Here is a 16651-nt window from a genome sequence, read left to right on the forward strand (position 1 = left end):
CTCAGACCTTGTGGTCAGGGCAGGAGTCGGAGTAGGGAGTCAAGGCAGGGGTCAGAACTGGTGTCAGAGTCAGGAGTCAAGCCAGGGGTCAGATAGGAAACAGGAGCCGGAGCCAAAGGCCAGCGCTAAGACAGAATCCCAGGAGTCGGAGCCGAGGGTTGGAGTCGGGGCAAGAAGGTTCAGGAGCCGGGGATAGGGCAGGGCCAAAGTCAGGAATCGGGCACTAGGCTTGGAGCCAGGTGGCAGACAGCAGGGTCTGTAGCAGCAGCAAGCCAGGATCCACCTTATTGCACAGACAACTTCCTGTGTCTCCTTCTGGCTTAAATAGTGTATTCGGCCCAATCAGGGGTTCTGGGGCTCTTCCAATCAGGTGCCTGTGGGCGGTACCTTCAGTGGAGCGTAAGGCCTTATGGCTCCCAATTTTCCAGTTGCTAGCAGAGCTGTCAGGTGGTAGCAGCCCACGGGCCCAGGGATCAGGACCTGCAGATCCCCACAGTCAGACAAGATGATCTAATGGTCCCCTCTGCCCTTAAGCTCTATGACTTAATGAGTGTCACAATTAATCAGCCCCACATGTCTCCCCCGAGGGAAGTCAATATTATCTCCACGCCAAAGAAGGGAACAGCTGGGTTCCCTCCCTGTGCACTAAACCCATGCAGACCATCTCCTGCAGACTCACGAATAGAACCCAAGTCACTTGATACGCAGGGCTGTGCTGTAGTCAAAGATCCTCCATCCTCTGGTGTGCTCTCATCACCTCTGGAGCCATTCCAGTGTCTACAGGACATTAAGCCTAGACCTGTGTGCTCTGCAGGCTGCGTCAGTGCCTGTGTTATGCACCAAAATGTCAATCAAGAATCGGTGCCCCCAGTATTCGACATCCCCTGCCACACATGGGACCTCTTGTAAACTAGGCCGATCTCTTCCAAAGAATTCCAGCAGGAGGAGAGAGACAGATAGCTATCGCCACGTTGGATTTTCACACGCTCCTAAGTCCCATTTTCAGAAGTGACTTAGCCACTCAGGAGCGTGTCCCCCATTGACTTTCAATGAGACTGAGGCTTCCAAGGCATGTCTGAAAATTATACTCTCCATCCCTGTCTCAGGAGCCTCCAAAGGAGAATCAGAGTTCAAGGCCAGAAGGGACCACTGAGTCTAGATCATCCAATCTGACCTCCTTTGTATCACAGAGGGGTCCTCTCTCTGGGTAGCATGAGCCACAGTGCCTCCCTGTTCTCATGGGCTGAAAGCTCTGCCCCCAGGGCTCTGAAAGCTGCTGAGAGGTTTTATTTATTTATTTATTTTAAGTTACTCCAGGTCAGGGATAGCTCATCGCCTACACACACAGCCATACTCAGGGGTTCCCATTTACAATGTGTGGTGGGAGCCATTAGCAACCAAGATCAGCCCTACATGGTGAACAGGAAATAACGGCCTCTCCTCAGAAGCCCTGTGTACACTAGCAACTGCTTGCAAATGTTGACTCTCATCGTACCACTGTGTGGCTTGAGATAAATGGCGAACGGAAATCCTGACTGATGAGACAAATAAAGGCATCTATCTACTGATGAGACAAATAAAGGCATCTATCTACCTTCAAGCAATCAGCTATGGTCGCTTTAGCTGCAGTTTCCTGTCACATCCACCATGAATGCCCTGGGTTTGTTATACTATTAACTTTAAAGCACTCTCACCCATTGTACCAGTGACGTGTGGAAAGGTTAAGTAGGGTACATATTGCTGCAAAAGGTAGGGTGGGCTTTGCTAACAACGAGAAAGACAGCCCCATTATTTGAAGAATCCTTTGTGAGAGGAAAGTTGGTCCAGTGGTTAAGTCACTGAACTGGCATTTGGGAGATTGGAGTTCAAATCCCAGTTCTGCCACTAACTTCTGTGTAGACTTGGGCAAATCCTTTAATCTACCCTGTATCTCGGAACCTCATCTGTAAAATGGGGTGCCATTTCACACACAGGGATGCTACAAGAATAAAGTCCCATTCACGATGGGAGGTGCTCAGATAGTACAGTGAGGAGGGATGCTAAGGGTCTGTTTACACTGCAAAAATGAACTCTGTGTCAGAGTCCCAGAGTCCCAGTTCAACTAACTTGGGCTCATGCCACAGGCTAAAAAGGGCAATGCAGAGATTCCTGCACAGGCCAGAGCCTGGGCTCTGAACCCCGGGCTCAGGGTGGGTCTCAGAGCTCCAGCAGGTTTGGGGGTTTTTCCCCCCAGCGCAGACGTAGCCATAAGTACCTGGACAGATGGATCCTACTTGCAATGGGAGGACGAGGACAGGACAGTGTGCACTCACTATACCTGTACTCAAGGAGGAGTGGGGTGCGCCCCCGACCTCCTCTCCCAACACCTCTTTGGCAGCATGAGCACCCGCAAGGTCACTGCCTCTTCCACCTCCTGCCCCTTACAAGCACAGAGGGGGCCACAGTCTGACCAGCTCCATCTGAGCCACTCCAGCTCACCAAGGTCCCGGGTAAAGCGCAGCGTTCACTCACCCCCAGCACACAGCAGATGGACAGTGTTTGTAAAAAGAAAAGCAGAGTTAATCCCCCGGCCCCCCTCCCCCCAGGGTTACTCACGATTTTCACCCGGTGGCCAGGAGTCGCGGAAATGTTCCAGGTGCATTCCTTCCGGCTGGGGTACTTATCAGGCCAGTTTGGACTCGCCATTGTTCCTTCTGCACTGCTCACTTTGTGCTCACAGCCAGCTTGGGAGAGAGAAAACCCAGTCAAGTCTCTGTAGCTGTAGTGTGCTAGAGGCAGCTCCCAGGCCAAGATGTGGCAAAACAGGAGAAGGATTTAATCATGGAAGAGAGACTCTTTTATAATTGCTGTGTACACTGTGCCCCTGGGAGGGCTGTTAGCTGCTAGGACGGGGCAACCTGGGACCTCTGGATCTTAAAGCATGATTCTCTACTGCCACAGCTACAACACCCATCTTAGCCACGGCTGCAGCAGGCTCATGTGTCTCTGTAGCTCAGAGAAGGACAGAGCCCCACCCTGCCTGGGCAGGGGTTACAGTTCTATCTCCTATACCGGGAGCGGGGAGCGGTAGGGCAAGTGCACTTCCTTGTCTCACATGCTGAGCTTCCCCACAGAACCTGTGTGCGTTCTGCTCCCACCCTGGGCAGAATTCTCATCTCCCTCTCTCCCCACCTCACCCACACTCCCTCAGGCGCTTGCTTGCCCTAGTAGTGCTGGAACACAAGGCGGCATTGGGTGAGCACTGTGATTTGGAGGGCTCAGACCACAAGCGTTCGTGCTGCTCACAAGCGTTCGGAGAGTTTGGCTAAGTACATTTCCAGTCCCTTGGGCTTTGTCTGCTGCTTGCCTTGTATTTGCTGGAGCTGGGTTTCCACAGGCACCAATGGATTTTCATTTCCATCTGATGGATGCTCAGGGGCCTGTGTGAATGGAGCGAGTGGTCTCCATCCACTGATGTTGCCCTCTGTTCACAAAACCCACAGCCACGCTCTGTTGCCAATCTCAGCAGACACACCAAGCAGCGATGTGCTCTAATTGCAGGCAGCTTGCACTGCCCTGTCTGTGCTTTACCTTTATGTGGCTAAACAGAAGACTCCAGTCTCCGCAGCTCAGTCTTTTACCAGCCCAAGATTTGCTCTTTAAAGATGGTTTATTCCTGCTGTGAGAGTTATTGGACCAAGCCTGTTCAGCACTCTGACTCCAGTAAGAACCACTGGCATTCACCGCTGACCCTTCCGGCTCGAAGGAGACTGAGTTTTGGGGGAGGGATAGCTCAGTGGTTTGAGCATTGGCCTGCTAAACCCAGGGTTGTGAGTTCAGTCCTTGAGGGGGCCACTTAGGGATCTGGGGCAAAAATCAGTACTTGGTCCTGTTAGTGAAGGCAGGGGGCTGGACTTGATGACCTCTCAAGGTCCCTTCCAGTTCTAGGAGATAGGATATCTCCATTAATTTATTATTTATTTATTTTGCTTGGGCACAGTGGGGACACTGGATCAGTTGCTCTTGCCAGACAACACTATGGATTGGGGAGATTGCTGAGGAGATCCACGTCTGAGGTGCCGCCTACTTACGAAGACTGGCTGAAGCAAAACTCCACAATAGCATTAAATGCAAAAATTACCCCTCTCCAGCCAACTTCTGGAAGAAGAGTGAGTGTCATATGGACACAGGAAGTAGCTACTCTCCTTGGGCCTAATTAACTACCAGCACCAATACACACACATCCATAGGCTTCAATGGAACTCAATTTCTTCACTCCATCATTCCTTATCTCCCTCTCCCTCGTGTTCTAGTTTTGGAGCCACTCTCCTCTATATTTGCAGAGGTTTTCTGGAGTCAGATCACTTTCACTGGAAGGCTAAGAGTTTCAAAGGAGACTCAGGGGTCTGTCTACAGAGCCCACGGCAGCAAGCCACTCGGCCTGGCTCAACAGACCTGGGCTCACGCTACCACACTAAAAACAGCTGTGTAGACCCTGCAGCTCAGACTCTGAAGCCTTGGGAGGGGGGTGCTCCTTAGCCCAAACTGCAACTTAGAAGTGTTTCTACACAGCCATTTTTACAGCGCTGGTGTGTGCCCGGCCACCTCAACTCCCTCGACCTGGGCTGGGAAGCTCTGTGTAGAGCAGCCTAAATCAGTCCTGAAATTCAATGGGAGTTGAGCCCCTACCTCCCTGGGGCTCCTTTAACAACTTAGGCTGAGAGGTTGTCATTGGTGCATCTGCATTATGCTCTGTAAAGAGGCTTTTGTTCACCTGTCCTTACCCATGAATTATCCTTTGCTTGCTGCATTATTTACATTGTTTAGGGAAAATTAAACAGCGGGTTTGGAAATAAATCGATGCTTCCTTGCTGCAGTTAGCGGTGCTCACCTTCTTTGCAATCGTGGCCGTTTTCATGCAGCATGAACCCATTCCTGCACTGGCAGACGTAGCTCCCAAACGTGTTGACACATTCATGCTGACATCCGCCGTTGTCTTTGGAGCATTCGTCTTTATCTGGGGAGGGGCAAACAAACGACACTTAATTCCATGTCGAGAGAGAACCAAATCCGATGCCAGCTGGGAGCTCTCTCTGCTAGGGTAGAGAACTACTCTAAATCTCAGTCGCTGGATCAGGTCCAGCCACTTTGTTCTTTCCCCAGTTCGCTGTCCTTCCTCACAATACAACAAACTACATGGGTCTAGCACAGGGGTGGGCAAACTTTTTGGCCCGAGGGCCACATCGGAGTTGCAAAACTGTATGGAGGACCGGGTAGGGAAAACTGTGCCTCCCCAAACAGCCTGACCCCTGCCCCCATCCGCCTCCTCCCACTTCCTGCCCCCTAACTGCCCCCCTCAGAATCCCCGACCCATCCAACCCCCCCTGCTCCTTGTCCCCGACCGCCCCCTCCTGGGAGCCCCCGCCCCTAACTGCCCCCTGGGGACCCCACCCCCATCCAACCCCCCCGCTCCCTGTCTGCCCCAACCCCTATCCATACCCTCGCCCCCTGACAGGCCCCCCGGGACTCCCACGCCTATCCAACCCCCCCCGTTCCCCGTCCCCTGATAGCCCCCCCCAGAACCTCTGTCCCATCCAACCGCCCCTGCTCCTGTCCCCTGACTGCCCCCCAGAACCCACTGCCCCTTATCCAACCCCCCCCCCCCGCTTCCTGCCCCCTTACCATGCCGCTCAGAGCAGCAGGAGCCCGCAGCCCTGCTGCCGCGGCAGGAGCTTGCAGCCCCACCGCCCAGAGAGCTGGCGGCGCGGCGAGCTGAGGCTGCGGGGGAGGGAGGAACAGCATGGGAGGGGCCAGGGGCTAGTCCCCAGCAGGGAGCTCAAGGGCCGGGCAGGACGGTCCCACGGGCCAGATGTGGCCTGGGGGCTTAGTTTGCCCACCTCTGGTCTAGCACATAAAGTACATTTTAAATGTTTCCCCCAATTTATAATTAAACACAAAAGTAACAAAGCTTGACTAGATGAGTATAGCACTCAGGAAAACAAACAGGCAAATGTACCAGTCCTGGCAAAAACCCACCGGCCCATCTTTATACTGGCAACCCTGCTTCATGCTCAGCTCTGTGCTGATGCTCCTTTAAGCAGCTTCCCTCTGCTCATTGCCAGCAGCTCCTCGGTTCCTCCACTCACCAAGTGTCTAGTGGAAAGAGCTGTCTGCTGCCCAGGGGGTCTGTGGCTGGTGCAGAGAAAGAGGATGCAGGCAGGTAGAGAGAGTTGCTGCCGGGTAAGCTGCCCCCCGTGACTGCAATGTGCCACAGCAGGGGCAGAGAGTGAGAGATTGGGCAAAGAGGCAAGCAGATGCCTTCACCCATGCTCCCGTGACTTGCACGAGCCACGAGAGCAGAGAAGATGGGCAGATAGGTGCGTGGCTGCCCGGTCAGCAGGAGGGGGCAGTGTTACGGGGCCGTGTGGTATGCTGCACACAGGAGACATTGGAAGAAAGTAAAGAACGAGGTATAAATAGAGAAGGTAGATCAGACCCATCTATTCGGCCTTTCCCATAATACAAGCACATCGGGGTGTGTGACAAAACCGAAAAGTAACATTTAAAACCGATGAAAGGAAACACTTCCACATAGCGCATGTGTGACAGTTCTGGCAATTTCCCGCCATATCCTTGGGAGACCTTACTGAGTTAAGTTTAAGTATCTTTGGGGTCCATTGTAGTAAATGAATGGTGGATGTATTATTGTGCGTGGAACTGCCTAGATGCGAGACCTGGGGGTTCAAAGGACAGTACTGAACAGTGTGGACTTTTGGAACAAAAAGTGTTAAGTGGCTTTCCAGGGGAATACCTACCGGGAGGTGAATGCAAATTCCTCACTTCTGGTTATGCAAAACCCCAGACTTTTGATGCCACACCCTGAGGAGAGGGCCTCTGTCGGCTGATCACCTGTTACATGAGGCCAAGATCAAAGGTCCAAGCTGTATAAAGGAAAGACTGAGCTTTTCCTGGTTGTTCTGATTCTGAATCTGAGACAGTTATGAATTTGTAACCATGGGGATGAAGGATTGACACCTACCAGAGCCCAACGTTGGAGCTGAAGGGTGACCTCTGGGATGCTTTTTAGCATGCATGTAGGTTCTTTTATTGTTTTTAATATTTTTTCACTCATACCTCCGAAGAATAAACAAAGTGCAGATGCTGGCCTGCATAGGCAGTCTGGCTTGCTGGGAATATCATAGTGTAGGCAGGGAACTGTGCAGCCTGGAAAAACCCCAGTCAAGAGGGAGATAAACACGCGGGTCTCTGCCCAAGAAGGGTGATGGCTGAAAAGTGGGTGGCCTTGGTGGAGCATGGCAGGAGAATACACGTGCACTTGCCCTAAACTATGACAGCATAATTAACCTCTGGAACTCTCTGCCACAAGGTGTCATTGAGGCCAAGATCCCAGCATGATTCAGCAGAGGACTGGACATTTACATTATAACATCCAAAGCTATGATGGTAAGGATTGAAGGGATCTAAACCCTCCTGGTTCAGGGCAAAAGCCAACCTCTAATTACTGGGGGCCAGGATGAAGCCTTCCCGAGAGGCAGGTTACCTCAAGTCCTGCCTGCTGTGCTCTGAAGGGTCTGGTGCTGGCTAGTGTCTGAGACAGGACACCGGGTGATCTGCTGCTCTGATGAGTCTTCAGGACTGGATGTCTTTCTAAAAAGGCATGCTCTAGCTCAAAACACAAGTTCTGGGCTTGATGCAGAAATTACTGGGAGAGGTTCTCTGGCCTGTGTTAAGCAGGTCTGGCCTTAAAATCTAAGGATCTGCAATCCCATATGGCAATTCCTGCATTGCTAGGGTAACGCGCAGCAGCCTTTGTGCCATGGAAATGGATTGTGCAGAATTCACCGCCCCTTCCCACTGTTGGGAGACAAGGGAAGAGGGAGAGACGGTACACCGCAATCATTACTTTCATACAGTAGAAGGCAGAATATAACCACTGATGCCATGGATGGCCAGACTTAACAGCACGGAGATGCACATTCACACGAAGCACGCGATGCTCCCGTACACCCAGGAAGGACAGCCAGTGCAGAGAGCTTTCCTCCCCGAGGGACACAGCCACGTACCAGAAAAGAAGTGCACTTTGAATCCCTTTTTGGATACTGCGTTGTCCGATTTGAACTCCAGTCTCAGGTTGTTGCTATAGGATGTGATCACTTCCGGCTTCTCTGAGCCGCAGAATTTGCCATGGAGCTTGGAATCGGAAGCAAGCCCGCTGCGAACCTCCACGTAGTCGTATTTACAGACCTGCCAAGGGACAGTCAGATTTCATAGCGTGGGGGACTTTGACACAGTGCATTGCAGATGTAGAATACCAAACAGCAAGAGTCCATTTCCTGAGTGACACGGCAAGTGACACCATACACAGACTTGCCCACCAGCAGTAACACTTCCCCCGACCTGAGTCACTTAATGTCGTCAACTCCTTCACTTCCTGCTCCATCTTGTAGTATCAGAATGGTTTTAGTTACATTTCATGTATCTCTGTACAGCATTTATCTGGCCCCCATTACCACCTGAGCACCTCACAATCTTCAATGTATTTCTCTCCTCACCACACCTCTGTGAAGTAGGGAAGTGCTATTATCCCAATTTTACATTTTCCTGTCAATCCCCAGTAACGCTCCTAGAGAAGCAGTCTCTAGGAAACAGGAACTAACAGTTACAAATGGAAAATACCCAGGATACCTACTGCTATAGGAACAAGCTCATTTGTAACAGAAATAGCTCAGTACTTCTCCACTCCCTACAAATACGTACCAAAGAAAACAGATTCTGTTCTTTAAAGAAAGTCTTGCTAACTACTGCCACTTGCTCATTAAATCAAGGGCTGAGAAACAATGGGAAGCCCCCAAACCAAGACATAACACTGGGTCTCCTCTCAGTACCCCAGGATCTTATCAGGCTCCGGGCCGGTCAACAATCACACCTACTAAATACATGGACCAGCTACATACATCATTGCCTTCCAGCTCAAAGACTTCAAACTGCAGAGAGATCCGGTACTGGGCTGGAGCGACCACCTGCCAGATGCAGTTTTTGTTAGTGGGATATTCCTTGGGCCACCCAGGGCTCGTGATGGTCCCATTGAGCTTGGTGATGAAGCCCCCACAGGCAGCTGGAGAGGTGACAAACGAACACAAGGTTTACTTGCTTCTGTCCAGACAGAGAAAAGATTGTGCCATGTTGTTCGCTAGGAAACAAGTCAGCGCTAACTTGGGGCAGTAGCAAGGCAAGGGCACATGTTTCCAAACCCAGCCTTCAGAATGGATTTTAAAATAGCCAGGACTGGGGGAGAAAATGGAAAATCGCTTTTGGGCCACATCCTCGGCTAGTAAAAAACCAGCAGAGCTCCACCGAAGCAGCAAGACCTTTGCCGATCTACTCCAGCTGAGGATCTGGCCCTTAGTACCACAGTAGCCTTTCAGGATTGGTCTCTACTGGACTTTGCACCTCAAGTTCAGTGACAACCAATTAACTTGGGGTAATTAACATGATTGTGCAGGCCAACCTGGAGATTCCTTAAACATTTGTTCTAGGCTACAAATAGTTGCTCTTTATCGTAGAGAGCTGCCTAGAACAAACATTCATAGCCTTCATCAAGCGTGTAGGGTGTGCCCGTGCTAGCCTTTACAAACACTGCATGTACTCCACAGAAGTGGCAATCAATTGACTAGAGGTAGAAAAAGTCTAGTAAAGACAAACCATTTGGTAGTTTATAATTTACAGGCCACGTCTACGCCAGGGAAAGGTTAACACACACCTTTTTCCTAGTGAGAATAAAGCCAGAGTGTCTTTTGGGACTCGCACTCTCTCATTAGTGGCCCATTTTCTTTAGAACTTCACTAGCTTTTGGCTTCGTCTTACCTGCAAAGGAGGTGTAATTTTACATCAAGACAGCTAACTCGGGTCAGTTCTCTAGATGTAAAACGTTAGTGGGGACAAGGCAAAAGTAGCTTTTACCTTCATGTAACTAGTCACGGTCAACCTTACACACACACACCTCCCACCACCTGGTGTTGACCCCAGCTAACTCTATCATGGCAAAAACTGCCTGTGTCTTGTCTCCACTAAGGTTTTACATAGAGCGAGCTAACACGAGACACCTGCCTTGACGTAAAACAGACACCTTTTCTGCAGCATAGTTTCATATTTCCCTGTTAGTACTTCAGTGTTTTATGGCTTTATTAGAGTTCAAAGTCTAACAAGGCACTGAATGTGTTATTTCTAGAGCCATCTGGAAAACAAAACATCTTATGAAATATTCTGATTTCCATCCAAATGTTCCAACCAGCTCTGCTTATTACCCTGAGGACTTCACTATTTTTAGTAGCTCATCAACAATCCCCACCCTACTGTTGGCGATTATCTTTCTCTGAAGGTCAGGGACTGATATGCCTGGCAGAATTCACATCCTCTACCACCTGCTCATTAACTTAGGCCTACTCTAGGCTGAGAAAGGAAGCCACACTGGCATCCGGCAGTCAGTTTCAACACTTGTCTCTAGGAAAGTCTGAACATGGACCCCCAACTCTGCTAAGGGATCGAGACCCTGATTTAAAGTCTGTTAATATAGGATAGAAATTTTGAGCAGGGTTCTGCTGTGGGTCGTGAAAGCAGGACTGTTTTATTCTTTCTAGATTCAGGTTCTGCCTATGTTCTCTTCTCTGCACTGTCGCTCAGTGCATAACATGTCTCACAGCAATGCCTGAAAAAGCAAAAGCAATTGCTCTTACATATGCCATTAGTGTTTCAGAGGCTACCATCCCTATTTCCTGTACGGTAGGTGAATTGAGAGGGTAGAATATTTCTAGAATATTTTTAGAAGTGCCTGTCAAATTATGCACAGGGGCTATCTAAAATACAGAGTGACTTTTAAAAGCCCTCAGCACTTGTGTACCTCTGCTGCCATTACAATCAATGGCAGGTCTGCCAGCTGCTTTAATGGGAGCAGAATTAAAGGAGACCCCAAGGGATTTTGAAGATCTCGCTCATTCTGTTCACCATTTCTAAAACGGTTCTCAAATAAGGGGAGAAAACAAGGGAGAGGAGCGGGGAGGGGAGTCTCTCAATAAAGCTGAGCTGCGCAGGCTAACATTTATTTAAAGAGATCAACCATTTATGTATAGAGCTGATTGAAAAATTTCCCTCAACTGTTTTTCAGCAGAAAATTGGGGTTTAGGTTAAATGACATTTTTCATCAGAAGTGTCGGCTTTCCACAGGAAATGTAAATTTTCAGGACAAAAATGGCCACCCAGAAACCAAAACCTTTTTGGTTTCAGCTTCAAACTGAAACACGTTGATTCTGAATTCTGTCACAGTGCCCCGCAGTTCTTTTCTGTGGCCTGGGCACCCCCACCTGGACCTCATCTCCCACCAGGCACTGCTGCTAGGTGGTGGCCATGTTGCCCCATCTCCCCTCACCCACAGATGAGACTGTGGTGTATCACGGGAGATGCAGTCCAATCAGGGAGCCCAACCTATAGAGGAAAATGGGATAACGAAGCACCATGGCAGCAGAGAAATAAAAATATTTCAGTTTTCGGACAGAACATTTCAGATTTCAACTTGTCACTGAAAATTCGACCCTTTCCACGAAAATTCTGATGAAACCTAATTTTTTGGTTTTGTCAAAATTTTCCACGGGGGGCAGGGAACCATTTTCTAACCAGGTCCACTTAACTATTCTTAACTGTGGTGCCCCCCCCCCAACCACGCTCCCCACTCTGCAGGCTACTGACCCTCACAGCTCTTTTTATCAGCCGTCAGCTCGTAGCCAGGTTCACAGGCGCACTTGTAGCTGCCCAGTGTGTTCACACAGCGCTGCTCACACCCACCGTTGTCTGGCCGAGAACATTCATCCACCTCTGTGGGGAGGAAAAGGCAACAATTCAAGCTCTCCTAACGGCCCAATCCCCACCTCCGTTTTCACAGGCAGTGCTTGCGGGCTGGAGGACCAAAGGAGCAGCTGAAGAGGTCTTGCTGGCCGGTAAGGGCTAAAGCAGTCTTGCCCTCACCAAGTAGGGGCATACAATTAGCATCGCCAGCCTGCTGGCACCACAGTGGCCTTGCCAGCCAGCCGGCATTGAAGTGACACTTTCAGTCAACATCATTGGAAGAGGAAGCGAGGTCTCTTCTTGCAAAGACTTTGCTGCACTTTGCCCTCATTTGCAATGACACTCCTGATTTCCTTTATTCTTAGCACCCAACACTAAATGCGGGCAGCCTGCGTAGGCGCAGCCTTGGGAACAGTGCTTCGCTCCCACCAGCCTAGGAAGAGACTGGACTTTGAAACCTGGCTTTTCAGATCAGATTTCTACACCCAGTGCTGCCATTCTAATGCCCAAAGGTCTGATTTATTGGCCTCTCAACCCATTTCCTGGTTGTAGTTCATCCCCGCCATGACGCCGTGTGGAAGATGGGTGACCATTTATAATATTAGTGATACCAATATTACAAAATTGCAGTGAATCTTACCAGATATGCCATGTAAGGTATCAGTGGAAAAATTATGATTGGCTAAATATGATCATCATGTTTATATGTATGTATCATCTTTGTATTGTGAGTTATAAATATGGGTGGTATATTTGTATAACAAATCTGTGCTGTGTTTCTGGGTGGACACCCCCAGACAGATTGGCATCAGCACTATCCAGCCTGCTTAATGGCCCATCAAAGGCAATCAGCTGTACAATGAACCCATTGAGAGAAGTCAGGGGCTATGCTTATGAGTCAGCAGGACACGTAGGGACATGCCTGTGGACAGGGGACTCCAAGAGCTTTTCCATGCCCATGTGCTGTGAGCTTGTGTTTGGGACAAAGGATGTACAAGCCACCTGGCAAAGGATATAAAGGCAGCCGCATCTTCTCCATTTGGTCTTCAATCCTGCTTCCCACTTCTGCAGTAATTTCTCTACAAACTGAAGCTTTGAACAAAGGACTGACAGACCTATCCACACTTTGGATGTGCTCCAGAGGGACTCTACAAGCCAGCAAACTCACCAATGCTGCTAAGAACCTGATATATGGACTCTGAAGTCTTATGTATGTATCTGATTGCTTCAGGGCCGCCCAGAGGATTCAGGGGGCCTGGGGAAAAGCAGGGGAGCTGCGGCACTTGTACTCACCCAGCGGCAATCCGGGTCTTCGGCGGCATTTTGGCGGCGGGGGGCCCTTCAGTCGCGCCGCGTCTTCGGCAGCACTGAAGGGCCCCCCGCCGCTGAAATGCCGCCGAAGACCGGATCGCCGCTGGGCCAGGGCTCGCGGGGCCCCTGCGGGGCCCGGGGCAAATTGCCCCACTTGCCCCCGCCACGGGCAGCCCTGGATTGCTTTGACCATTGAGCAACTCTCTTCTCTTTCTTTTCTTTTATAATAAAATCTTTAGTTTTAGATGCTAAAGGATTGGCTGGCAGCGTGGCATTTTGGGTAAGATCCAAACTAATATTGACCTGGCAATGTGGCTGGCCCTTTGGGGATCAGAAGAACATTTTGTATAGTGAGCGGAGTTTTAAATAACTCCGCCCCTTACTGGACCTGTTTGCTGATTGGGAGCCAGAGAACTGGAATGCAATAAAGGGGGCTGTGTGATTTCCTTTTTTTAGCTTCTTGATAACCAGTGTGGGGGATCAGGAGCACAGTTTGGGACTGGTTGGTGAATCTAACTACAGTGTTAACCACCAGTTTGGGAGAATCTGCTCTCCTTTTTGCAGCCTGCCATGACCTTGGCATTTTCAGTGTGGGCTACCCTAGGCACATTTTCAGTGTGGGCTACCCCAGTCACACCCCCTCCCCCCCATGGGTCATTTCGTTAAGAGAACCTGGTAAAGGTTATTGCTACGTTGGTTTGGTGGGGACAGCCTTGCCAACATGATCTCTTTGGAAGCCTCACCACCGAGTCGGGAAAACACCAGAGGCGATAACCCCACATTGAGAAGAGACAGTTTCCCTGCTTCTGTTTACAGGCTCACTGCTGAGAAAACTCCTCCCATTCGGTAGGTCAGCTGTTCCCAAACAGTTGTCCATGAATGGACGGTGCTCTGTGGCTGGTCATAGGATGCCTGCTCCTGTCCTAGCTGTTAAACTGCAGTAAAAGACAGCTAAACAAGTCACCTTTTCTACTCCATCTCAGCGACAGCAGCGGTTGCTGCGGGGATGTATTGGAATTGGGAAGGGTAGGCACCATGAGACATTCTAGTAAGAGGTGGCCCACAATGAAAGTGTTTGAAAAACCCCTACTGATTAACACTGGGCCACAGTGTCTGCGTCAGCCTCTAGAAACCTGCTTCTTCACTGCCAGGCTAAGACAGAATGCCCATGTAGGCTAAGACACAATGCCAGACTTCCTGCTCCACGTTAAAACTGGAAGGGAAGTGGGGTTAATTCATTTGCATGAGACAAAGCTTAGGTCATGGTCACTGGAGGTCTTGCAGCTATTTTCATAGACTCATAGAACCACAGGGTTAGAAGGAACCGCAAGGGTCATCTAGTCTAACACCTGCAAAAATACAGGATTTGTTGTGTCTGCAAGGTGGGGATGTGAGCTCTGGGGTCCTGGTCGTTATACTTCACTAAGAATTTACCCTGGTGGTTTTAATTGGAGAACTATTTATCTTCAGTTCCTGACCTAACCAGCTTTGCACTGTTTAGGAGCAGCAATGTCCCACTCCAGAGATGGCTGCATTTCAGTACAGGTGAGTGTATAATGCTTTGGGATGTTTCCAGGTAAAAGGTACTATATAAACCTAAAACAGCCACATCATTATTAATATTATATGCACTTCAGAGATTGTCTGCATAACTGAGGACTACTCTAGCTTCTCCATAAGGATAGCATGGAGTAGCAAAAACTAGAATAACCCCAATGGTCACATTTCTGGCTTGAAGACAAGGTAATCCCTCATTTTTGGGGCCTCATCCCCTAACTGTTGGACCTGAGTAGAAGGCTTAGCCCTTAAGGATTGATCCTGTATAAGCTCATGGCTGGTTTATTCTCAGCATTTAAAAGTTGGTGTCCCATGTTCTCATAAAGCACAGATTTCAACCCACACTTCTACTCAAGTTTTTTAAGCTGTCGTCTGCTTTGTATGTTTCATGTTTGTTCCAAACAATGCAAGACACACATGAAATTCCTGGTCATTACAAAATTCATTAAGATAACGGGTGCACCCAGAGTTGACTAGCTGAGGACTACAATGGCAAGTTGCCAGGAAGCTATGGGCCCCATCTGGTCTGCTTAAAATGGAGAGGGGAAAGCAGCCATTTCCTCTTTAATAAGGAGCTATGTAGTCTTCAGCTCCCAGCCTGTGCTACTCCAAGCAGCTTGCGGTCTTCAGTTTAGACAGAGGCCTTATGTTGATTTTTGCCTATGGGCCACATTACTGAACTCTATGGCCTGCACTTGGCCCCCAGGCCATCCTTGGAGAGGGGTCTCAAGTGTCTCTGATAGAGGTTTCATCTTAATGAAACCACCTTAGGGTCTGATGTGTAATCCATACCTTTAAAGAAATTTGCTGCAAACCCTGCTTTATTGATGGACCCATCAGATGCAAACTTCATCCACACTTTATTTGAGCTGGATTTGATATCTTCTGGCTTCTCGTAGCCGCAAAAGTGTCCAATCAAAGGGCTGTCCTCAGTGGGGCCGTCTCGGATTTCCAGGTAGTCATAAGCACAACTGTCGTGCCTCTCAATCTGCAGAGGGAAAGGGAACACGCCAACAGAGGTCACCCACTTCACTCAGCCCCATCAGATTCCGTTTAGCTTTAAAGGATCAAAAAGCACAAATTGAGTCAATACAGTCAGGGCAAAGTTCTCTGGCTTAGCTGAAGCACGGCTCCTCTTTTCCCCCAGGCTTTTGAAACTGGGGAGGTGGGGAATTGTTAAGAGGGGAACGGGGGGGGGGGGGAGATTTGTGGTGGATCAGCTTAAAAATGAAATACACCCAAGTTCAGCAATTGAAGTTATGTTAACGGTGCCTGGAGCATGGGGATAGGTGGTCCTAAGTAACATTCCTCTCAATCAAAAGTATAACAAATAAACAAGTGGAACAGAATTTGGACCTCAAGGTTACCATCAGCTTGCCAATCTGCAGAGCACGTTATTGGTTGTATGGTTTAAAATGTCAGCTTAATTGAATGTGTAATTTGTGATTACTGACGTAGCTAAAGATCGGTCTCAGCTCAGCTCCCAGGTGACAGCACAAGAAAATCCCCATCATAACTGGCCCCTTGCTGTTCATCCAGGCAGGGCTGAGGTGTACGGGCAGGGCAGCATGGCAGAAGTTTGCCTATTCATAGAATCATAGAATATCAGGGTTGGAAGGGACCTCAGGAGGTCATCTAGTCCAACCCCCTGCTCAAAGAGGACCAATTCCCCAGCCAGATTTTTGCCCCAGATCCCTAAATGGCCCCCTCAAGGATTGAATTTACAACCCTGGGTTTAGTAGGCCAATGCTCAAACCACTGAGCTATCCCTCCCCCTGAAAAGGGTTGTTTTTATCCTCAGAATTACTGCCCTGCAGCCATGGATAGTGTCTCTAAGAATAACTTTTACACAGCAGACTACAGTGGAATATTCATCTGCTATGCTAGGGAGCTAGGCCCCCTCTGTACAGGAAGGAGGTTGGCTAAGGCTGAAGAGTGACAAGCAACT

The 16651-nt window shown here is 49.5% G+C and overlaps 1 protein-coding gene across 1 annotated transcript in view; it reads right to left on the reverse strand.

Annotated features, from left to right (window-relative positions):
- Positions 1-16651, reverse strand: part of TLL2 (tolloid like 2) — a 197353-nt gene that overhangs the window by 13510 nt on the left and 167192 nt on the right. The window contains exons 13-18 of the mRNA XM_065407272.1: positions 15496-15691; positions 11740-11865; positions 8955-9115; positions 8064-8244; positions 4871-4996; positions 2596-2723 (exon numbers count right to left, since the gene is read on the reverse strand). Coding sequence (XP_065263344.1) covers positions 2596-2723; positions 4871-4996; positions 8064-8244; positions 8955-9115; positions 11740-11865; positions 15496-15691 — 918 coding nt within the window. The remainder of the gene's footprint in view (positions 1-2595; positions 2724-4870; positions 4997-8063; positions 8245-8954; positions 9116-11739; positions 11866-15495; positions 15692-16651) is intronic.

The sequence above is a fragment of the Emys orbicularis genome, chromosome 7, assembly GCF_028017835.1.
Source record: "Emys orbicularis isolate rEmyOrb1 chromosome 7, rEmyOrb1.hap1, whole genome shotgun sequence".
NCBI classification, from domain to species: domain Eukaryota; kingdom Metazoa; phylum Chordata; order Testudines; family Emydidae; genus Emys; species Emys orbicularis.